This window comes from Pongo pygmaeus, chromosome 12 (assembly GCF_028885625.2).
Source record: "Pongo pygmaeus isolate AG05252 chromosome 12, NHGRI_mPonPyg2-v2.0_pri, whole genome shotgun sequence".
Classification (NCBI taxonomy): Eukaryota; Metazoa; Chordata; class Mammalia; order Primates; family Hominidae; genus Pongo; species Pongo pygmaeus.
The window spans coordinates 63,690,462-63,714,134 of record NC_072385.2 but is presented as its reverse complement, the minus strand read 5'-3'; the positions used below and the strand labels follow the sequence as shown (position 1 = coordinate 63,714,134).

The 23,673-nt window shown below is 42.1% G+C and overlaps 2 protein-coding genes across 8 annotated transcripts in view; both read left to right on the top strand.

The window, feature by feature from the left end:
- The window catches only part of ANXA4 (annexin A4), an 85,428-nt gene extending 68,204 nt beyond the window's left edge, over window positions 1–17,224 (top strand). For all 6 annotated transcript variants that reach the window (XM_054476753.2, XM_054476750.2, XM_054476754.2 and 3 more), the window contains 7 exons: window positions 1,000–1,079; window positions 3,060–3,116; window positions 6,482–6,575; window positions 9,270–9,365; window positions 9,951–10,009; window positions 11,460–11,582; window positions 16,213–17,224. In XM_054476753.2, coding sequence (XP_054332728.1) covers window positions 1,000–1,079; window positions 3,060–3,116; window positions 6,482–6,575; window positions 9,270–9,365; window positions 9,951–10,009; window positions 11,460–11,582; window positions 16,213–16,272 — 569 coding nt within the window. In that variant the 3' untranslated portion in view covers window positions 16,273–17,224. The remainder of the gene's footprint in view (window positions 1–999; window positions 1,080–3,059; window positions 3,117–6,481; window positions 6,576–9,269; window positions 9,366–9,950; window positions 10,010–11,459; window positions 11,583–16,212) is intronic.
- A 2,841-nt stretch (window positions 17,225–20,065) lies between these two features.
- Window positions 20,066–23,673, top strand: part of GMCL1 (germ cell-less 1, spermatogenesis associated) — a 52,097-nt gene continuing 48,489 nt past the window's right edge. Inside the window, exon 1 of one of the 2 annotated variants that reach the window (XM_054476747.2) lies at window positions 20,066–20,943. In XM_054476747.2, the coding sequence (XP_054332722.1) occupies window positions 20,684–20,943 (260 nt within the window). In that variant the 5' untranslated portion in view covers window positions 20,066–20,683. The remainder of the gene's footprint in view (window positions 20,944–23,673) is intronic. The other variant, XM_063648622.1, reaches the window with a different exon arrangement.

The following is a 23,673-nucleotide window of genomic DNA, read 5'->3' as shown; positions in this document are numbered from 1 at the left end:
CCTCAGCCTCCCCTGTAGCTGGGACTATAAGCATGTGCCAACAAACCCAGCTAATTTTTGTATTTTTTGTAGAGATGGGGGTTCACCATGTTGCCCAGGCTGGTCTCGAACTCCTGGACTCAAGCAGTCTGCCCTCCTCAGCCTCCCAAAGTGTTAGGATTACAGGCATGAGCCACTGTGCTCAGCCATGGAGCTTCTCGTGGATAACCTGTCAGAACCTTCCAAGTGAGAGACGTGACGGAAAGGCATGTGCTAGGATTTGCATTTGACAGTGCTCCGACCCCAGCCCCACCCCAAAGCCGGGTTCAGAAGCTCCTATCTAGTTGCCTTCCATCAGTGAAGCAGCAGGGGCTGCTCCACAGCTGTGGTTCCGTCTGCGTCACTGAGAACCACGTTCAGATTGGACCCCTGGGTGGCAGGAAGCACAGAGGGAGGATTTCAGACCCAGCTTTTTCAACCCTACATTTTAAGAAACAGGAATATCTCGGCCGGGTGCAGTGGCTCATGTCTATAATCCCAGAACTTTGGGAAGCCAAGGCAGGCGGATCACCTGAGGTCAGGAGTTCGAGACCAGCCTGGCCAAAATGACAGAACCCCGTCTCTACTAAAAATACAAAAATTAGCCGGGCATGGTGGGGCGCACCTGTAATCCCAGCTACTCGGGAGGCTGAGGCAGGAGAATTGCAGGAACCCAGGAGGCAGAGGTTGCAGTGAGCTGAGATGGTGCCACTGCACTCCAGACTGCAGGCTGGGCAACAGAGTGAGACTCCATCTCGAAAGAAACAAAACAAAAACAGGAATATCTTGTGACAGGATAAGCTGATCTTGACCATTTTACCAGAGTTTAGTTTTTGAAAAACTGTGTGTGGGGTGAAAAAACCTCATGATAAGCTGCTTCCAAAAGCAGGCTGGTCTTGAAGGGACAGATTGCTCTGGAGTGTGACAGGGCATTGGGCAAGACTCTTTATTCTGAAGTAGCTAATTTCACTCTCTTGCTAGAATATGGACGGAGCCTTGAAGATGACATTCGCTCTGACACATCGTTCATGTTCCAGCGAGTGCTGGTGTCTCTGTCAGCTGTGAGTGACTGCTTCTGATGGGGAGCGGGTTTTATCGAAATGTCCACTCTATCCGCTTTGCCAGCCTTTCTTATCCTTTCAGCCCCTGACATGTGGATATTCCCCAGGTAGTGTTCTCAGACCCCTCTGTTCCTTTATCTTATCTCTCCTTCAGAGAGACTGGCTAATCCTGCCTGCCCGTTTGTTCTACTTTAATTTGATATTTACAAGTACCTAATACCTGCCAGGTCCCCCTGTCACTCAGTGCATTGAGAGTTATGAAGATGATTCAGAGGCAGTTCCTGGGCCTTAAGAGTCTATATTGTCATAAGGGAATACATCAGGTACACAAGTTGCTAGAAGGCATGAAAAGATTACATGCCAAAGGAGAGGCGCATAGGAAAAAGAAGATTCAAGGAGAAAATTTGGTTGTAGAAACAAAGAAAAGTCTTCATGACAGAGATGCTGGTTCAGAGAGGACTTGGAGGATTACTAGAATGTCAAGAGGCAGAGACGTGGGTGGGTGTATTCCAGACAGGAAGAACAGCAAGAACAAGGCAGGGAACATGGGGTTCAGGGAACAACTGGCTAAACAGTTGGGCTGGTGATTCTGGAAACAGGGTGGGAGGATAAACTGGAATTCTATGTTGGGAGGAGTTTACACTTATTTATTTGGGAGCAGTAGATGACGTGATGATGACAACGATGATGGGAGTGATGTGACTGGAGCTGCACTTTCAGAAGAGTAATGTAATAGTGACGTGTAGGATGAACAGTGGCAAGGAACTGGAGGCTGGACGACCAGGTAGGAAGCTACCTGGAAAATTCCAGCTGGAAAATAAAGCAGGACTGAGCTAGGTGGGGCAGGGTTGCCTGAAAAGGGAAGCTGGAGACTTCAGACATTTCACATCACTTCCCAATTGCATCTTTATCCCCAGCCTCCTTCCTGAGCGTGAGACTCTCATCTCACATTGCTTTTTAGATGTTTCGTTACAGATATTCTACTATCCCCTTAATGGACTGAACCGGAACTCATTTTCCCTTCAGACCAGCTCTTCTTCTGGACTTGCCTGTTTCTGTTAATATTGCTGTTGTTCCTCCTACACCTAAAGAAGCAGAACCCTGGAAATCATCTCCAATTTCCACTTTGCTCTTGTCTCCAATATTTACTTAGTAACGCCTGCCTGTGTCTCATATTTCTTTCCCACTTTCTCTTTTCCTCCCATATTTACCACTCTGATGAGTCATGCCTAGACCGTAGAACATCGAGACAGTATAACAAGAAAAATAGCCTAAAAACTAGAGGAAAGTAGCCCATTTTATCATTTGTTAGCATTCTTCAGAGGCTTCCACTCTGCCTTCTTGTGAGCTGGTGTTGGTGAGGGGTAGGGGGACATTTTTATGGGATCCTCAAGTCCCACCATAGGTCCCATATTCTCTTGACTCTCCTCTGTTTCCAACCTCCCCACCATTTTTTTTTTTTTTTTAAAGATTCAAGGTCTTGCTGTTTCCCAGGCCAGCTCTTCACAGGTGCCATTTTAGCTCACTGCCTTGAACTCCTGGCCTCAAGACATCCTCCCACCTCAGCCTCGAGTAGCTGGAACTACAAGCACACCCCGACCCCATTTTGGCAGAGGTGGATCAATGTAGATTTGCCAGTCAGGAAGGCATGAGTCAGCTGGGAAGACACAGAGGAGAGTGGGGTGGTGGGGGAAGCCAGGAGATAGCAGAGGGAGCTGTCCCTGGGAAGCTTCTCCTGCTATTGGCAGAGGCACTCGTGCAACGTTAGGGGCCACACTGAGGCTCAGCCCTCTAGGCACACATCAGGGCCATGCTAATAAAGCGAGCACATTTAGAGGACGTCTATCCTCCCTCCCTGGGTCTGAAGCCCCACTTCTCGTGGTATTTTTGCTCATTACTCTAGACCTGCTATCTTAATGGTGTCCCCAGAACTTCATGTATACTCTCGAATTATTTTTTGTTTGTTTTTCTCATCCTCAGGGTGGGAGGGATGAAGGAAATTATCTGGACGATGCTCTCGTGAGACAGGATGCCCAGGTTGGTAGAACTGCAGCTTCTTTCTTCCAGCTTTCTTCTCTTTCGCCAATAAGACAGGCCTTAGTGGGTGGACAGCGTCTTATATTACAGTGTATATTAGCCAGGCTTGGATATGTTCTTTAAAAATATTCCCACAGATAGCCTTTAATAACAGGTTTCTTGCAGAGGTACCTGGGGCTGGACGTCATTATATAAGCACTCCTGGGTTCCAAGTTTCTCAACATTAGGACCATTGTGTGGCAATCCCAGAGAACCACTGTCTTCCGAATCCCGTGGAGGTGAAAGGGACTGTTCACTGTGCATTTTTATTTCATCAAAGAGGGCATTTGATAGAACCTATATAAAATAGCTTGACACAGTGTATACCCTGCTGGGTAAAATTAATAGCAAACCCCAAGAGGCATTTGCCTCTGTTTTCCAGCCCAGTGATGGTTGTCCTGGAACCAACCCATGGTCTAATCAGCTGTGGCCAGATAACACTAACAATAATAGCTAATAAAAAGTGGGTCATTACCAGGTACCAAACACTGTTCTAATTTTTTTTTTTTTTTTTTTTTTTGAGATGGAGTTTCACTCTTGTTGCCCAGGCTGGAGTGCAATGGCACGATCTTGGCTCACTACAACCTCTGCCTCCTGGGTTCAAGTGATTCTGCTGCCTCAGCCTCCCAAATAGCTGGGATTACAGGTGCCTGCCACCATACCCAGCTAATTTTTTGTATTTTTAGTAGAGACGGGTTTTCACCGTGTTGGCCAGGCTGGTCTTGAACTCCTAACCTCTGGTGATCCACCTGCCTCAGCCTCCCAAAGTGCTGGGATTACAGGCGTGAGCCATCGCGCGCGGCCCACTGTTCTAAATTCTATATTAAGTATGTCATTGAATCTTTGCAATAACTTCATAAGGTAAGTATTGCTATCCCCATTTTACAAACAAGGAAACTGAGGCTCAGAGAGGTCAAGTACTTTGCTCAAGCTCAGAAAGATAATAAAGGGCAGAGCTAGGATTTGAACCAATTGGCATCTAGACCCAGTATTCTCTCTCTCTTTTTTTTTTTTTTTTTTGAGACAGGGTCTCACTGTCGTCCAGACTGGAGTGCAGTGGTGTGATCTCAGCTCACCGCAACCTCCCCCTCCCAGGTTCAAGCAATTCTCCCACCTCAGCCTCCCGAGTAGCTGGGATTACAGGATGCACCACCATCACCCGGCTAGTTTTTGTATTTTTAATAGACATAGGGTTTCAACATGTTGGCCAGGCTGGTCTTGAACTCCTGACCTCAAATGATTCACCTGCCATGGCCTCCCAAAGTGCCGGGATTACAGGCATGAGCCACCGTGCCTGGCCATTGACCCAGTATTCTTAACCAATACATAACCGTAATGAGGGATTGGTTCCATTCAGTTTGTGAGGTATGAACAACTTTGTTTTACGCAAAAAAAGAACCTGTTGCTTTCATTAGAGGGGATAGAGGTATGTGTGTGGCTTGGGCTTCTTGGAGCACGGCAGCTGGGTTTCAAGAAGGAGCACCCAGAAAGCAAGCATTCCAATAGAACCAATGGCAGTTGCATGATTTTTTATGATCTAGCCTCAGAAATCAGTGTCACTTCCACTAACCTGTATTTTATTCTTTTTTTTTTTTTTTTTTTTTTTTTGAGATAGGGTCTTGCTCTGTCTCCCAGGCTGGTGTGCAGTGGCATGATCTCGGCCCACTGCAACCTTCGCCTCCCAGGCTCAAGTGATCCTCCCACCTCAGCCTCCTGAGTAGCTGGACTACAGGCATGTGCCATCATGCCTGGCTAATTTTTAAATATTTTTTTGGTAGAGGTGGGGTTTTGCCATATTGCCCAGGCTGGTCTCAAACTCCTGGGCTCAAGCAACCTACCTGCCTTGGCCTTCCAAAGTGCTATGATTACAGGCATGAGCCACCGTGCCCAGCCCACTACTATGCTTTATTAATTAAAGCAATGTATTAGTCAGAATTCTTAAGAGGAACAGAACCAATAGAGAGAGAGAGAGACAGAGGTGTGTGTGTGTGTGTGTGTGTGTGTGTGTGTGTGTGTGTGTGTAAGAGAGAGAGGATGGAGGTGGGCAAGTACCAGGATCTTCAGAGGGAGTCAGCAAGCTGGAGATGCAGGACAGCCTATGGTTTTGTTCCAGTCTGAGTCCAAAGGCCTGAGAACCAGGAGCAGTTCCCATCTGAAGGCCAGCAGGCTGGAAACCCATGAAGAGCTGATGTTCCAGTTCAAGTCCAAAGGCAGGAAAAAAACTGATGTCCTAGCTCAAGGCAGTCAGGCAGGAGGACTCCCTCTTACTCTTGGGAAGGTCAGCCCTCTTGTTCTTGAAAACAAAAGCTTTCAGCTGATTGTATGAGGGCCCCTCCTCCATATTGGATCATCCAAAAACCCTCACAGAAACACCCAGAATAATGTTTGAGCAAAAATCTGGGTAACCCATGGCCCAGTCAAGTTGACATAAAATAAATTGTCACAAGCCTGTTGAGAGTCAAATTTCAGAAGTGCTGAATAAGATGAACTCTTTTGAATTAGGTGAATTAGATGAACGCTTTCAGCTTTAAATTTTTATGATTATGTGAATTGACTCTAAAGCAGTGAGGGAATCAGAGAAAGAAGTGAAAAAATGGGGGAGTATATGGAGGTAAGCCCAATGAGCCACAATATCTGTGAGTTAAGATCTTTTTGAGAAATGTAACAGACCAGCTACTTATTATAAATGAACAGTAATTCTGATTGAGCAATAATGTAGTTAAATTGAGCAGAATCAGTTTCCTATATTCCTACCTGGTTGGAATGTAAGCAATTGGCAATGGGTCCCTGGTTCTACTGTGAGACCTGTAGCCTCAGGAAAATCACAGATCATTCTAGAGCAGGGCTATCCAATAGAACTCCCTGCAGTGATGAGAACATTCCACATCTGCACTGTCCTGTATGGGTGACTACTGGCTACCTGTAGCCGCTGGGTACTTGAAATGAGGCTAATGTGATTGAAGAGCTGAATTTTAAATTGTATTTAATTTTAATTAAAATTTAAACAGCCACATGTGGTTAGTGGCAACTGTAGGGGACAGCCCAAATCTAGGGCATTTCTTTTAGCTCTTGAGATAGAACCATGTAGTCTCCAGCTAAGGAACTGCTAGTGTTTGCCCTGACTCCCAGGGAGGTATGACAGGGTCCCAACAGCCTTATGCCTGAGGAAGGATCCCGAGTCATTTCCACTCACCACTACCATTTCCACCCCCATCACCAACAAAATAAAACTAAGCCAGCTCAGCCCTTTGAGCTTCTGGAAATATTTGCCTGTGTCGTGGCACATCCTTTTTGGAATTTTAGACTTGTGCTTTGTTTCGCTTCAGGACCTGTATGAGGCTGGAGAGAAGAAATGGGGGACAGATGAGGTGAAATTTCTAACTGTCCTCTGTTCCCGGAACCGAAATCACCTGTTGCATGGTAAGGCACTTACTTCATTTCCCAAAGAAAAGGTGTGAAAGATAGCAAAAACTATTTTGCCCATAAGTAATTGATAACCTTCCTCCTTCAGTTGGTACAAAGAACTGATTGTACCCAAGTGTCTTAGATTCTCACCCTGGAAATGTATTAGTTCAATGATGTATATGAAAGCTAATTTCTGAAAGATTAATTATGAATAATTAGCAAAAGTGCATGTAGTCATAGAAGTCTGGCATTCCTGTTTCTAGGAAACTGACCTTCATAGTCCTTTTTCTAAAGTAGCCCCAGTATTTTCATTCTAATTTAGTTACATATGAAAGTAATCTGTATTAGATCAGGTAGCAATAAAATAGCAATGTTGGTTGATATTTATTCCTGTGTAACATCCAAGCTGTAAAGCTAATACAAGTGGTTTCTTTAGGGGTTATGTTGTATGAGATGAATAGTGGATAATTTCAAATTTGAAATGTTTCTAATTTGTTTCTGATAAATATAAACTTTGTAATGTGATTTTAACTTATTTGGGGGAAAGATACTAGACAATTTTAGAATATTTGCTGTCAGGTTCATATTCTTTTAAACAGCAAGTAAGGGTTTAATAAGATATTTCATCTTTTATACAAGTTCTTTAGATCTTTAAGTACATTATAATTTTATAAACCCACCCACCATACCTTTTTAATCACACACACTGATTTGCAAAGCTTGTGGGAAATTTGAGAATGAGTTTGCTAAATTGAAAACATAAAGCAATTGAGAAGTACAACACATTCTGAAGTTGTAATTATTTCAGGTTTTTCACAGTGACAAAAAAAAAACGTGATTACTCCTGTTAATCAGTATCCCGGGCTACCATCAGATACACAAACTTCTTTTTTTTTTTTTTATTTTTGGGAGATTTTTTTTTTCTTTTTCTTTTTTTTTTCTTTTATTATTATTATTATTATTATTATTATTATACTTTAGGTTTTATGGTACATGTGCGCAATGTGCAGGTAAGTTACATATGTATACATGTGCCATGCTGGTGCGCTGCACCCACCAACTCGTCATCTAGCATTAGGTATATCTCCCAATGCTATCCCTCCCCCCTCCCCCCACCCCACAACAGTCCCCGAAGTGTGATGTTCCCCTTCCTGTGTCCATGCAGATACACAAACTTCTGACTCAGCTTCTTCATTTCCTTCCCTTGACTGGTTACAAATAACAGGAATCTCCCCCTGGTGGTATTTTCCAAGAACTGCAGGTCTTTAGAAGCTGATTTAGTGCATAAATGCATTTGCAAGAATTTTCACTTCTGGGTACAAGTCAATAGTTAGGCAACTATGAAATATCTGTTTGTAAGCCACTGGGAGAAAATATTTTAAGCACTGTTTGGATTAGGAAAACTTCATAATTGTCTTACCAACCAACAATAATGGTGAGATTTCATAATAACTACGGTTTTGTTAATAATGTTCTATTTTCTAGGTGCAGTGTTAAGCATTTTATAAGCATTGTTTCTTGCAGCACCCAATGGAGCAGTAATTATTTTCCCCATTTTACAGTGGAGAAAACTGAGGCTTAGAAAATGTGCCAATTAAGTTCTTTGATTCCAAGCCACACACACTGACTTCAATTTAAGTAAGAAAACATGAAATAATATAGAATGGCACAAGAGGGAAAATGGAAAATACTGGTAGCTCACAGATTTGAACAGACAGCTGAACACCTTCAGGAAGAACAGAAATCAAGGCAGTTCTGGGGGTCTCAGTAGAAGTGAATAATGGATTTTATTTCTAAAGCAGCGTTTCTGAAGTTCGTTTTCTATTAAAAATGCTAAATATTGACCCCCTACTTGAGACTGGCTGAATTAGAATATCTGAGTGTGACACCCAGGAAGTTTAATAGGTTTCTCTGAGGGTAAAGATGATGCAGTGCTTTTGGCCATCCCCGTGAGCTGCTCAATTAAAAAGTTCCCAGGAGAGAGTCTAATGGGGTCCTGACTGGGTGAACTGCTCACATGTTTGACAGAGGTTGTGGTGTGTGTTGTTGGGTATGGTGTCCCTTGATTGACAGCCCTGTTAAAATCACATTGATGGAAGTGAGGCAGCACCCCAAAGAAGGTGATGGTGAGAAGATAAAATAGATACCTGCTCTAAGAAGTTTCCAGAAGGAGACAGCAAGAGAGGGGAACATATTCACCACATTCAAAAATACTTGGCAAAAAACAACAACAACAACAAATGTAATTATGTTTAAGTATTTTAAAAGATGCAACCAGCTGTTATTAACTGTGACTCAGTTCTGAAGAGGTTGAATTGTTCTAGTTTTGATGAGCCAAAAGGGAGATGACAGGGAGGTGATTGCCAAGGACAAAAACACAAAAAGACACATTCTGCTTATTAAGGAAATAATTAGAAAGGAAAGCAAAGCTCCCCAGTGGCCATCTCCATTTTATGTGTGAGGGTCCCAGATAAAGGAAAGGACTTGACTGATGTCCTCCAAACATCACAGCATTTCTTCCTCCTTATCTGGGGCCCATTCCACTCTGCACATCCCTCCTGGCTGCTTGCCCACATTACTAATTAGTTTCCTCCTGAAATATGCCAAAGAATAAATAGTGTAGGCTAGTTAAAAATGCTCATTCTCTCCATAAATTTTAGTTTCCTCTGTTTTTTCTTCCCAATAATACTATTTTGCTATTGTTTGCAGTGTTTGATGAATACAAAAGGATATCACAGAAGGATATTGAACAGAGTATTAAATCTGAAACATCTGGTAGCTTTGAAGATGCTCTGCTGGCCATAGGTAAGCTGGTAGGGGGAGTAGAGAAACAAATGTTTATAGATTTTTCTTCTCATTATCAGTTTACAATATGGGGATATAGAATTATTTTCAGAGATAAAAGTTGTTTATCATGAATCACTCATGTTACGTTCCAGATTTTTAAACAAGAAATATTATATACAACCTGATTGCTATTGTGCCATGTGGTTTATATATTTTATATCTTCTGTGCTTTTGTATGTCCTATGTGAAAGGTAATAATGTGCAGATATACAAGCTGCAGCTTGCAAGTCTGTGAATGGTTAGAACTAGTAACTGTCTCATATGGCAGATACAGTAATCCTTATTTTGAAACGAAATACCACCCTTTGCTTTGATAGACTTTATCAATTACTACTCCAGGAACTTGATGATAAATCGAGGGTACTTTCTGTCTGTGAAAATACATAGAGCATAGCCTATGTTCATGAAACATTGCTTGGCTAAAATTTCCCTGGCAAAGCAAATATTGATACCTTGTAGAAACAGGGGAAACAACTGTCACTTTTCTTTTTTCATGGGTCTTATCTGAAATCTTTTCATTTCTTCTTTTTTTTTCTTTGACAGTAAAGTGCATGAGGAACAAATCTGCATATTTTGCTGAAAAGCTCTATAAATCGATGAAGGTAAATGGCCTTATTTTCAGCATCTAAATGAATTTGAGTTATCTTGTGTCCACCTTCTTAAGCTTACTATATCCCCTATCCAAACTTTGCTCTGAAAGATCCAATTCAACTCATCAAATACTTCAGTGAGTGGCTGCTAATAATAATACTAGGTGATATTTACTGAGTACTTAGGATGTATGGATCACTGTTTTTAATAGATTAATTATATCCCCACAACAGCTCTATCAGGCTGGTACTATTTATTTATTGAGTACTTAGGATGTATGGATCACTGTTTTTAATAGATTAATTATATCCCCACAACAGCTCTATCAGGCTGGTACTATTACTAACCTCCAATTTACAGATGAGGAAACTGAGGCATAGAAAGGATATGCAGTTTGCCCAAGATTCTCAGTGAGGAAGTAATGGAGCAAGAATGCCAGGTGTTTACCTGGCATTCTAGCTCCCGAGCCCATATTCCTAACCCTCCATTGTACTCTGCAGGCACCCACGCTGAGAATCACAGGAGGTGCAGGGAAGGTCAAAACGTAGTCTTTGGCCAGGTGTGGTGGCTCATGCCTGTAATCCCAGCACTTCGGGAGGCTGAGGCGGGTGGATTACTTGAGGTCAGGAGTTCAAGATCAGCCTGGCCATCATGGCGAAATCCCCGTCTCCACAAAAATACAAAAATTAGTCAGGTATGGTGGCTCACACCTATACTCCCATCTGCTTGGGAGGCTGAGGTAGGAGAATCACTGGAACCCAGGAGGCAGAGGTTGCAGTGAGCTGAAATTTCACTACTGCACTCCAGCCTAGGTGACACAGTGAGACTCTGTCTCAAAAAAGAAAAAAAAAAAAAAGCAAAACAGAACAACAACAAAAACGTAGACCTTGCTCTCAAAGAATGTCTAGCCTAGGCAAGTATGTGCAAAACACCAATTATAACAAGACAGAATGTAAGACAGTAGTTGAGGATCCAAACATTGTAGAAACACAGAGGAAAGGGTTTTTTTTTTTTCAATATTTGTTTTTTGAGGTGGAGAATCTGCAAAGAATATATAAAGAAGTTGGAATATTTGAGCAGGACCTTCCAAATGTAAAAGTTTTACATCAGAGGATTTCACATGGTGAGGGGAAGGGGTGATAAGGCTGGGGAGGGAAGGATAATACTCCATGAGAAGGAATCGTAGGTGAGCCAGATGGCAGGGTATGTCTGGACAGCACAGGTTATGGCTCTAGAAAAGCAGGGAATGGCATCCTGTGGTCAGAACATAGAGCATTGGAAAAGTGAGTTGTGAAGAGCCTTGAATACCATAAGGAGTGAGGATATTCCTCAGGCCTGCCAAGTAGTGGAGCAAAGGACATCATCAGCACAGTCATCTCTAGTCTTGCTTTGATAGACTAAAGAAGACACTGAAAAACAGCTAGATTTTTGTATATGTTTGGATTTCGTTTTCTTCCTTAGGGCTTGGGCACCGATGATAACACCCTCATCAGAGTGATGGTTTCTCGAGCAGAAATTGACATGTTGGATATCCGGGCACACTTCAAGAGACTCTATGGAAAGTCTCTGTACTCGTTCATCAAGGTAGGTCACAGCAGCCTAAGTCCAGAGGAAAGGATCCAGAAAAGGACCCCTCTGACCTTGGCATTTAGCACTTGTTGTCCCCTCTTCTTGGCATATATCATTTCCTTTAAAGATGATGCTCCTGATATTTCCAGTCTCTCTGCTTTCACACAGATATTTAAACCTTTGCCAGGATACAAGCTGGAAATTTGCCTTCTAAATACAGTAATTATTTTATGTTGACCCCAGACAAAGATTACATTTTAATGAATACTTTTAAGCACACAATTTCCTCGTCTACCTAATTATGAGAGAAGATAAACAACTGAATCCAGAGTTCTATGCAGTGGCCAGCTGAGGTCTGCTGGGAATATGGGAAAGCATTTTAGCTATGCTGAATTACTGTTCTTTACCAGGCACCAGACTTCTAGGAATCCTAAGAGGGCATGGTAGTGGTGAGAAATGGTTCACCTCCCTTGAAGCCGGGCATTCCTGGGATTTTGTTTCTTGAGGATGCTGGAAGAGTCTCATGGACATGAAAGTGAGACAGATTTCCTTAGGAGCTAAGGTTGCCTGCACTGCAAGCTTCAAATCAGCATTTGATCTGTGAATTAAATATTCTGAATCCTACTCAAAGCTTGGAGAGGTGTGACAATTAGGTGATTTTAACTGCAGATTTTTTTGTTTTTTAGATGGAGTCTCACTCTGTCGCCCAGGCTGGAGTGCAGTGGCGCAAACTCCACTCACTGCAACCTCCACTTCCTGGGTTCAAGTGATCCTCCTGCCTCAGCCTCCTGAGTAGCTGGGACTACAGGCATGAGCTTTGTATTTTTTGTAGAAATGGCGATTCACCATGTTGGCCAGGCTAGTCTCGAACTCCTGACCTCAAGTGATCCACCCGTCTCGGCCTCCCAAAGTGCTGGGATTACAGGCATGAGCCACCATGCCCCACCAAGCTGTGGATTTTGTTACTATGTCTACAAGGCATGCACGAACTTGTTTCTATTTCTGACTAGGCTGTGAGGTAACTTGATTTTGCAGAGCTGAACTGTATAACTAGTTTAAGATTCAAGGATGATGGTAAATGAAGTTGTGGGAAAATATACTACAAACAAGAAAAAAACAAAATAAAAAACCCCAGGAAATGACAAATGATTTATGGAGGATATGGAGAGACTAGAACTCTTGTGCACTGTTGGTAGGAATATAAAGTGGTGCAGCCACTGTGAAAAACAGTCTGTTAACAAAACTTTAAGCACCAAACTTCTTCAAAAAGTTTAATATAGACCAGGCATCGTGGCTCACGCCTGTAATCCCAGCACTTTGGGAGGCCGAGACAGGTGGAATCACTTGAGCCCAGGAGTTCGAGACCAGCCTAAGCAACATAGTGAGACCCTGTCTCTACAAAATATACAAAAATTAGCCGGGTGTGGTGGTGCATGCCTGTAGTCCCAGCTACTCAGGAGGCTGAGGTGGGAGGATCACCTGAGGCTGGGGAGGTTGAGGCTGCAGTGAGCCATGATTGTACCACTTCAAGACTCCAGCCTGAGTAAAGACCCATCCCAAAAAAGAAAAAGAAAAAATTTTAACATAGAGTGACCATATGATCCAGCTATTCCACTCTCAGTTATATACTTAAATGAAAACAGGAACCCAAACAGCTAGTTGTACATCAACATAAACATTATTAACAATAGGCACGAGATGAAAACAACCTAAATATCCATCAACAGATGACTGGATAAACAAAATGTATATACATACATAAAAAGCAATGATGTTCAATGGTAGGCTGTCATGAAAAAAAGGAATGACATTTTTGATACATGAATGAACCTTGAAAATATATTATGTGCAATAAATCAGACACAAAAGGACAAATATTGTTTGATTCTGCTTTATGAAATATGTAGAAAAGGTAGATTCATAGGGACAGAAAGTAGATTAGATATTACCAGCAATTTGGAGGGAGAGGAAAGAATGGGAGTTATTGGTTAGTGGGTACAGAGTTTCTGTTTGGGGTGATGAAAGGGTTTTAGAAATAGACAGTGATGATGGTTACATAACATTGTAAAAGTAACTAGTGCCACTTGAAAATGGTTAAAATGATAAATTATATATATATATTTTTACCATAACAAAAAGTCTCTGAATTTGAATAAAATTGTTTAATGAAATGTGAAAAGAGTAGATGAAGTATAATACTTCATCATAGCATTATTTATATTATTTACATTGCTTTATTTATATTTATATCAATAATATGGTATTATAGTATACAATTTATTATATATTATTACTATTAATCAATAGAGAATAACAAATAAATTATGGAAAATCCATACAATATAATACTATACCAACACTAAAATGATTGAGTACAAATATATTGATTGGCTTGGGAAGAAAACACTATAATCTAGTGTATATATGTCTGTATATATAAATATGTAAATATATGTGTGTATACACACACACACCACTAGAAAAGATTAAAAATAAAGAATACATTACTCATTCAATAATAGTTGTCAAAAGAAATGAAAGAAGCAGAATAGAAGCATAAAATATGTAAATAATAGAAAAAAATGACAAAAGATAAAAATAAAAGTTATAAAAATAAATAAACTCTCAGGTTAGGTAAAAATATAAAATCCAACTTCATGCTGTTTATAAGAAACAACTAAAATACAGTGACATGTAAAAAGCTTAAAGAAAAACACCAGGGAAAGAAAGAAAGTGGACATACAAGAAAGAAAGCGGAGATTATGCTATTAATAAAAAGAAGAATTTAAGGAGAAAAAGTATTAAATAGGAGAAAGTGGATCACGTTATACTGACAAAGGCAACAATTCACAGCAAAGATTAAACTGTTATGAAACTTTAAGTACCAAATTATATTGCATTCAAATGTATAAATAAGAAACTTGAGGCTCCGGAAGAAAACATATAATGGAATTACTATGCTAGCGAGAGACTTTAATACATCCTATGCTTTGGCAGATCAATGAGGCAAAGTATAAACAAGGATATATTAAGATTGAGTTTAACAGATATTTATTAAACTTTGAACCCTATATACAGAGATTCCATCTTTTCTAGTCCCCATGAATGACTAATAAAAATTAATCTAGGCCAGGTGCAGTGGCTCACATCTGTAATCCCAGCATTTTGGGAAGCTGAGGTGGGAGGATCGCTTGAGCCCAGGAGTTCGAGGCTGCAGTGAGCTATGACCACACCACTGTTCTCCAGCCTGGGAGATAGAGCAAGACCTTGTCTCTAAAAATATAATAAAAATAAATACATAAAATTAAAGATTAAAAAATTAATCAATTATTAGACCACAAAAATTTATATGCAGAAATTATAGAACCTTTCTGGAAGACTTGTTTTGTAACCCATATCAAAATGTTTAAGAAAACAGGCCGGGTGCGGTGGCTCACACCTGCAATCCCAGTACTTTGGGAGGCCAAGGTGGGTGGATCACTTGAGGTCAGGACTTCAAGACCAGCCTGGCCAACATGGTGAAACCCTGTCTCTACTAAAAAAATAAAAATTAGCCAGGTGTGGTGGTGTGTACCTGTAGTGCCAGCTACGCAGGCAGCTGAGGCAGGAGAATCACTTGAACCTGGGAGGCGGAGGTTGCAGTGAGCCAGGATTGCACCACTGCACTCCAGCCTGGGCCACAGAATGAGACTCCGTCTCAGGAAAAAAAAAAAAAAAAAAAAAGGTTTAAGAAAATGCATTTAGTCCAGTAATTCCCATTTTATGAAAATTTATCCAGAATAAATCATTAAGAAAATATACAAAAATGTAACTACAATATGCTTATTGAAGCAGTGTTTATAATAGTGAAAAATTAAAACAACATAAATATCCAACAATAGGGAGAGGGAGGATGTGATCAAATAAATTATTTTACCTGCATACAATGGGATATTCTGTAACCATTAAATAATGTTGTAGAATAATATTTAACAACATAGGGGCCTAGCGCGATTGCTCACGCCTGTAATCCCAGCACTTTTTGGGAGACAGAGGCTGGCAGATCATGAGGTCAGGAGATCGAGACCATCCTGGCTAACACGGTGAAACCCCGTTTCTACTAAAAATACAAAAGCAAAATTAGCCGGGCATGGTGGCGGGCGCCTGTAGTCCCAGCTACTCAGGAGGCTGACACAGAAGAATGGCGTGAACCTGGGAGGCGGAGCTTGCAGTGAGTCGAGATGGCGCCACTGCACTCCAGCCTGGGCGACAGAACAAGACTGTCTCAAAAAAAAAAAAAAATCAAACAAACAAAAATTAACAAAATAGGGAAATAGGCTATATTGTTAAGTGAAAAAGCAGAACACAGAATACTACTGTTCTATCACATTGGGTATCTAGATACATAGAAAAAAAACTGGAAGGACATTCACACATCTAAACGGTAAGAATAGTCTCTAGATGATGGAATAAAGGTTGATTTTTGTGTTCTTTTTTGTCTTTATTTTCTACACTGAATAAGTATTACCTTTGTAATAAAAAATAACAAAAAAAATTTAAAGCTAAGAAAAATCCATCCAAGCTTGAAAAAGTTGGCTTAGATGACTTTGAACTGTGTGTTTCATTTTAAAATCTATTTATCTAACTTTGCTTCCCTATCCAACAGGGTGACACATCCGGAGACTACAGGAAAGTACTGCTTGTTCTCTGTGGAGGAGATGATTAAAATAAAAATCCCAGAAGGACAGGAGGATTCTCAACACTTTGAATTTTTTTAACTTCATTTTTCTACACTGCTATTATCATTATCTCAGAATGCTTATTTCCAATTAAAACGCCTACAGCTGCCTCCTAGGATATAGACTGTCTGTATTATTATTCACCTATAATTAGTCATTATGATGCTTTAAAGCTGTACTTGCATTTCAAAGCTTTTAAGACATAAATGGAGATTTTAAAATAGAAATAAAAATGCATTCCATGTTTTTAAAAGATTACTTTCTACTTTGTGTTTCACAGACATTGAATATATTAAATTATTCCACATTTTCTTTTCAGTGAAAAATTTTTTAAATGGAAGACTGTTCTAAAATCACTTTTTTCCCTAATCCAATTTTTAGAGTGGCTAGTAGTTTCTTCATTTGAAATTATAAGCATCCGGTCAGTAAGAATGCCCATCCAGTTTTCTATATTTCATAGTCAAAGCCTTGAAAGCATCTACAAATCTTTTTAGGTTTTGTCCATAGCATTAGTTGATCCTTACTAAGTTTTTCATGGGAGACTTCCTTCATCACATCTTATGTTGAAATCACTTTCTGTAGTCAAAGTATACCAAAACCAATTTATCTGAACAAACTAAATTCTAAAGTATGGTTATACAAACCATATACATCTGGTTACCAAACATAAATGCTGAACATTCCATATTATTATAGTTAATGTCTTAATCCAGCTTGCAAGTGAATGGAAAAAAAAATAAGCTTCAAACTAGGTATTCTGGGAATGATGTAATGCTCTGAATTTAGTATGATATAAAGAAAACTTTTTTGTGCTAAAAATACTTTTTAAAATCTTTTTCAATTTTGTTGATTGTAGTAATTTCTATTTGCACTGTGCCTTTCAACTCTAGAAACATTCTGAAGATGTACTTGGATTTAATTAAAAAGTTCACTTTGTAAGAACGTGGAAAAATAATTTTAATTTAAAAATGGTGTTTTTAGGCCGGGGGCGGGGGCTCACACCAGTAATCCCAGCACTTTGGGAGGCCAAGGCAGGTGGATCACCTGAGGTCAGGAGTTCAAGACTAGCCTGGCCAACATGGAGAAACTGCATCTCTACTAAAAATACAAAAATTAGCTGGGTTTGGTGGCAGGCGCCTGTAATCCCAACCACTCGGGAGGCTGAGTCAGGGAGAATTGCTTGAACCCAGGAGGCAGGAGGCGAAGGTTGCAGTGAGCCGAGATCACGCCAGCCTGGGTGACAGAGCGAGAATCCGTCTAAAAAAAAAAAAGTGTCTTTAAAGTGAGGTATAGTCTTTCTCTGATCCACTTTTCACCTTCTGAGGTTTTCATCCTGGCCCCTGAAAGGAGCTATTTTTGAAGGACTTGTGTTACTCAGTTTCTATAGGAATTACAAGATAAGAAAAAAAAAATCACATATTTAGTCTTATGCATGCCTACAGGCTAATGTTCACATATGCCAAACACTACTCAATATCATAAAATAATGTATGAACTTATTCTCTGGAAATGAGTGATGCCCTCTGCTCTAAGTAGACCATTTATATTAAATATAAATGTATAAAAGACATTCATATTCTTATAGTAGGAATACTTGCCTTCTTTGTTGATTTTATAGCATCCATTGTATTTTGGTGGGTGAAATAATAAGAATTTCTTAGTTTAGTGTTGTTTATTATAAAAGCTACAGCTACTGGTAGAAGCTACTTATGTGAATATTTAGTCACTCCGGTGACCTACAGGAAATAATACTAACCACTTCAGTGCCTTCCCAGAAGCCCACAGAATCTCCACATCAGCTTTATTTTGTCTTTGGAAGCATGGTGAATTTTTTGGTAGAAGTTTTATCTTTAAATGATATGTAGCTTAGCCAAAATTTTAAAACAAATAGCATTTATTCACCATAAGATTTCTAGAAGGTGGGATAAAGTCACCCTGGACGAATGTTTGTCATATTGAATTAGCATGACTTTGAGATATAATTATGTTCGTTTTTCCCTCCCACTGTCCACTTACATTTATTCAGCGGGCCTAGTTCTTCCCCTTCTTGAGATGTAAATTCAGATAGATAGACTCATGACTTTTCTGTTCACTCTTAGGTTTTAAAGTCCTACTGTGTAGTCCTTTAAGGTCATAAAACAGTGTCATTTTAGTAAGTAATATATCCAGTCAAAATTCCAAGCTTGATTTACAGTTGAGGCTTCTTCCCTCACTCACCTCTGGCCTACTGCCAGTAGGAAGCTGGTTTCTGGGGAAAGGGAGACCATGGGCTTCTCTTCTTTTTCCACCTAGGTTTCCTTCCGTGTTCTCCCCCTGCCCCAACCTACCATGTCTGGGTTGTAGCAAAGAAGAGAGTTAAGGGGAGCAGGAAAGTTGTTACCTGACTGTCATTGCTATGGTGGTAGAGGATCAGCCCTATGTGACCATGACAAACTAAAGTTGATTCTTGTGGGCATTCTTGTGGGTTCCTTTGTCAACCTCATCACGCTACTCACCTGCGGTTCCTTTGGCAAAGCAAATGTGTACCCCTTTTTCAGCCTCTAGGAATTTGGTGACTCTTTGAGGTTCTCAGTGCTGAAGTTCATTGCCTTCCTCCCAGGCCTGTTGGGCAGGACCTAAGATGATCCCATCCCAGCTATCTCATGGTGGTCCACATCTGCTCCATGGGAAACACCTGCACGTTCTTTATGCTGGCAAATTCTGTGTATGCAAGCTGATCCCTCTGCAGCCATTATTCTCTGCCTGCCACCTCCACCCCAAGCTGCCTCGGCTAGCCTCAGTTCAGATTTCTCATTCATGAATCAGACATTAGTCCACTGGGGCCCTCAAACTACGTATACTGCCAACGGGAGTCTAAATTGGTACATTGATGCAACCAACCCAGAGAGCAATTTGGTAATAGCTAACAAAGTTGCAAATTTCCCAGCAAATTCACTTCTGGGAATCTGCTTGGTGAATCCATTGCACATGATGTTCATTGCTGCTCTGTAAGGCCGTTAAAGTAGAAATAACCTTTCTCACTAAGGAATGTAAAAACAAATATGGGTCAGTCATACAATGAGCAGTGAAAATTATCCAGCGATTGACCAAATGGATAAATCTTGAGAGTATAATTTTGAGAGAGGAGAAAGGTGCGCAATGAGAGGTACAGCTATGATTCCATTCCATGATATGTCTAAACATGCAAAAGAAAATATTATTTATGGGTATGCATATAAGGACATGCATGGACATAATGATATACAACATTCTCAGCACAGTAATTGCCACTGGGGAGGGAGACAGAATGAGATGGAGGAGGTATGCAGGGGCTTCTGCCTATCTGTATTGTTCTATTTAAAAAGAATGAATCATTGATTACACCTCAATAAAGCTGAGAGGAAAAAAGAATGAAAGTAAGTCTGATAAAATTTCAAGCTAGTGGTCGGTCCACAGGAGTCTGTATTACTCTATTTGAAATATTTTCATTATTTTACTTAAAAAGTAACAGAAGGGAGTCAGGGAATGAACGCTGGCTGTCCGGAGTCCATCACAAGAGTTGCTACTACTCCAAGCAGACACTTGTAAATTTTGCTAGGGCCTCCTGAAGGCACTTTCGAGTCCGGACAGTCATGGTGCCAGACCCTATTCGGACATCCCACTGGCAGTTGAGAGGAAAGGAAAGTAGTGCCGGGAACGTTCCCATAACTTAACGGGTTCCATTCACGTCTACGGCAGGGGAGGGCTCATGTTAAGGAAGCCCAGGAATCCAGCATAGCGCCTCATCCTAGGGCCCCTCTCACAGGAGGCCACGCCCAACCAAGCAGAGCGTGGCCCCAGCAAGCGCCGAGCTCCCGCAAGGAGACCAAATAGCTTCGGGGTTTTGCCACTAGCTTAGCACAGGCCCATCACCGGGGACTCAAGGCACCTTTGTAGAAAGAATGAGTGACTGGAGTCCCAGGTCTTGCCACTACAGAGACGTGTATGAACTACAGCTCAACACTACGTCTACGCCGAAGTTCAGGTTAGTCGGAGGCCAGGCCCACCGCAGGCCCGAAAACACCAGCCTGCACGGGTGCGCCGGGTTGTGCGCAGGCGCCACCTGCCACGCACGCACGCACGCACGCACGCCTTGCGCCGCCCCTTCCGGAGGCTCGCTGCACTCATGCGCCCTCCGTCCCGCGCTTTGTTGCGAAAGCGAGGGGGCGAGGTCCTGCGGTGCTAGAGCGCGGCGCGACCAGACGCTGCGGGCGGGGCGGATGATGGAGGCTGTAGCGTCCGCTGCGACGGTTGGGGCTGCGCGTGAGAAGGTGGCGGTGTAGGCACCTGCGCTCGGGGAAGGCTGGCGGCGGCGGCGGCCGGGCCATGGCGGGAGACCCCCTTCTCTGGGCTCCCTAAAGTCTCGGGGAGCCGTGACCCATGGGATCGTTGAGCAGCCGGGTGCTGCGCCAGCCAAGACCAGCCCTTTGCCAGCAGGCGCAAGGTGCCAGGGCGGGGGGCTCGGCCCGGAGGCCGGACACTGGAGACGATGCGACGGGCCACGGCTTCTGTTACTGTCCGGGCAGCCACAAGCGCAAGCGGAGCAGCGGGGCCTTCTGCTACTGTCACCCTGACTCGGAGACGGACGAGGATGAGGAGGAGGGGGACGAGCAGCAGCGGCTCCTCAACACCCCTCGAAGGTACGTGGGGGCACGCACCGGCGCGGACCCGGACCCGCACCTGTTGGGCGTGGGGCCGAGCCGGCGCCCCGTGCGCTTGCGGGGTGCAGCGCTCCCCAGCCTCTGGAGAGGGGACGTACCCTTGACAGGGTGAATGTGGAAGCCGGCCCGATGCCGGGCGGACGGGGGAGCGCCTTGGGAGACGCCTGGTGTTCCGCATTTTCAACCACAGACGCTTCCAGGGTGTTGTTACAGCCCCAAGATGAGGATGAGAAACGCCAAGCCCGAGCTCGCGTCTCGTTAAACCGTAGAGACGCCCGGCTGGCTGGCCTTCCCAGTCCACCTTTGCCCTCTCAAGTGGGTAGCCGCAGAGTAAGTTGTTTTGCATCCGGTTGCCCTAGTACAGACACTAAATGTAATCTCTGAAATGGGCACTCTTATTGTCGCCCGCTCAGTGGAGGGGAAGTAATTGCACACAGGAGTTCTCGTTAATTGTAAAGGTGAAGTTTATCAATAGTGTACATTTGTTCCTGACTAGGAACAGAGTCTGTGCAAGTTTCTAGTAGTTGAAGTCGTTGACCGTGGATGTACCGTATGTAGGGCGGTGCTGCTGCAGCTTGTTTAACCTTTTTTTTTTTTTTTTTTTTGGATGAGTTGAAAGATGGAATATTGACTTGTGACCTGGAATGTAGTTTATAGGTAGAATATATGCTTACACAAACAATTTGGTTTTTCTGCTTTTGTTTTTAAAGGTTATTTGATAGGGTCACACATGAAATTTTTAAAATGATTTTTCTTTCTGAGACAGAGCCTTGCTCTGCCACTCAGGCCGGAGTGCAGTGGTGCGATCTCAACTCACTGCAATCTCCACCTCCTGGTTCAAGCGATTCTTGTGCCTCAGCCTCCCGAGGAGCTGGGACTACAGGCGCGCACCACCACGCCTGGCTGTTTTCTATTTTTAGTAGAGACAGGTTTCATCGTGTTGGCCAGGCTTGTCTCAAATTCCCGACCTCAGGTGATCTGCTGGCCTCAGCCTCCCAAAGTGCTGGAATTATAGGTGTGAGCCACTGCGCACCCGGCCTAAAATTAAACTTTAAAAGCAGATTCACAAAGGTTTTGCTATACAAGTGTTATATATTGTAAAAAAGGAATCATAGATTTAAAAACTTAATAGTTTGGCTTATAAAACCTTTTGTACCGTTTTTTGTATGAATATTTGTATTTATTTACAAAAATGGACCCCTACTGTGAATACTATTCAGTAACTTTTTTTGTTGTTTGATTTTTGGAGCTTTTTTCTAAAGGGGTCTCACTATATTGCCCAGGCTGGTCTCAAACGCCTGGGCTGAAGCGATCCTCCCACCTCAGCCTCCCAAAGTGCTGAGATTACAGGTGTGAGCCACCATGCCTGACCCTGTAACCTTTTTGAAGAGTCAGTGTAGCATAGTTTTTTTTTTTTTTTCCTTTGGAAAAATTTTTCTCTTTTTTGAGACAGGGTCTCGCTCTGTCACCCAGGCTGGAATGCAGTGGTGGGATCATGGCTCACTCCATCTCGACCTCATAGAATCAGGCGATTCTCCCACCTCAGCCTTCTGTGTAGCTGAGACCACAGGCATGCACCACCACACCCAGCTAATTTTTTTATTTGTAGAAACAAGGTCTCACTCTGTTGCCCACCCAGGCTGGCCTGGAACTCCTGGGTTCAAGTGATCCTCTTGCCTTGACCTCCCAAAGTGTTGGGATTACAGGTGTGAGCCACCATTGCCAACCTATAGCGTAGTTTTAAGAGTTCAAATTCTGAGTTCTTGGCCAGGTGCAGTGGCTCATGCCTATAATCCCAGCACTTTGGGAGGCTGAAGCAGACAGATTACCTGAGGTCAGGAGTTCAAAACCAGCCTGGCCAATGTGGCGAAACCCTGTCTTTACTAAAAATATAAAAATTAACCAGTCGTGGTGGCAGGTGCCTGTAATCCCAGCTACTCGGGACACTGAGGCAGAAGAATGGCTTGAACCTGGGAGGCGAGGTTGCAGTGAGCCAAGATCGCACAACTGCACTCCAGTCTGGGTGACAAAGTGAGACTCCATCTCAAAAAAAAAAAAATTCTGACTTCTTGTCTGTATTCTGCACTTAATAGCCTTATTTCCCTCATATGTAAATTGGAGATATAAATACCTGCCTTTTAGGCTTTGACAAATATGAGAACAAACAAATGCACAATGTCTAGAATGTAAGCATGCAGTAGATATGTCTCCTTGATGAATTGGCCCCTTTATCATAACAAAATGTTCATCCTTCTTTATCACTAGTAATTTAGCCACTACCACATACATACATACATTTATTTATTTATATTTGGGGGTACAGGTACAGGTTTCTCACATGCATATAACAAGTAGTGGTGAAGTCTGGGATTGTAGTGTATCCATCACCCACTTTCTTTTGATAAATGTCTGAATGATATCTCATTTTCCCTCCTTTCACTTTTTACCTGTGTATATTCAAAATAGATATCATGTAAACAGCATATAGTTGAGTCTTGCTTCTTTTGTCCAACAGGACAATCTAACCTTTCAATTAGTAGTTAGACCACTTATATTTAACGTAATTATTGAAATATATGTCACAGTGCATTTGAAGGAGAGAAATCACACAGCAATTTGAATACAGGAAATTTAATATAAACATTATTAACAAGGCACAGAGAATTAACTACTGAGGACAAAACGCTAAGGTAAAGAGATCCCTAGAAA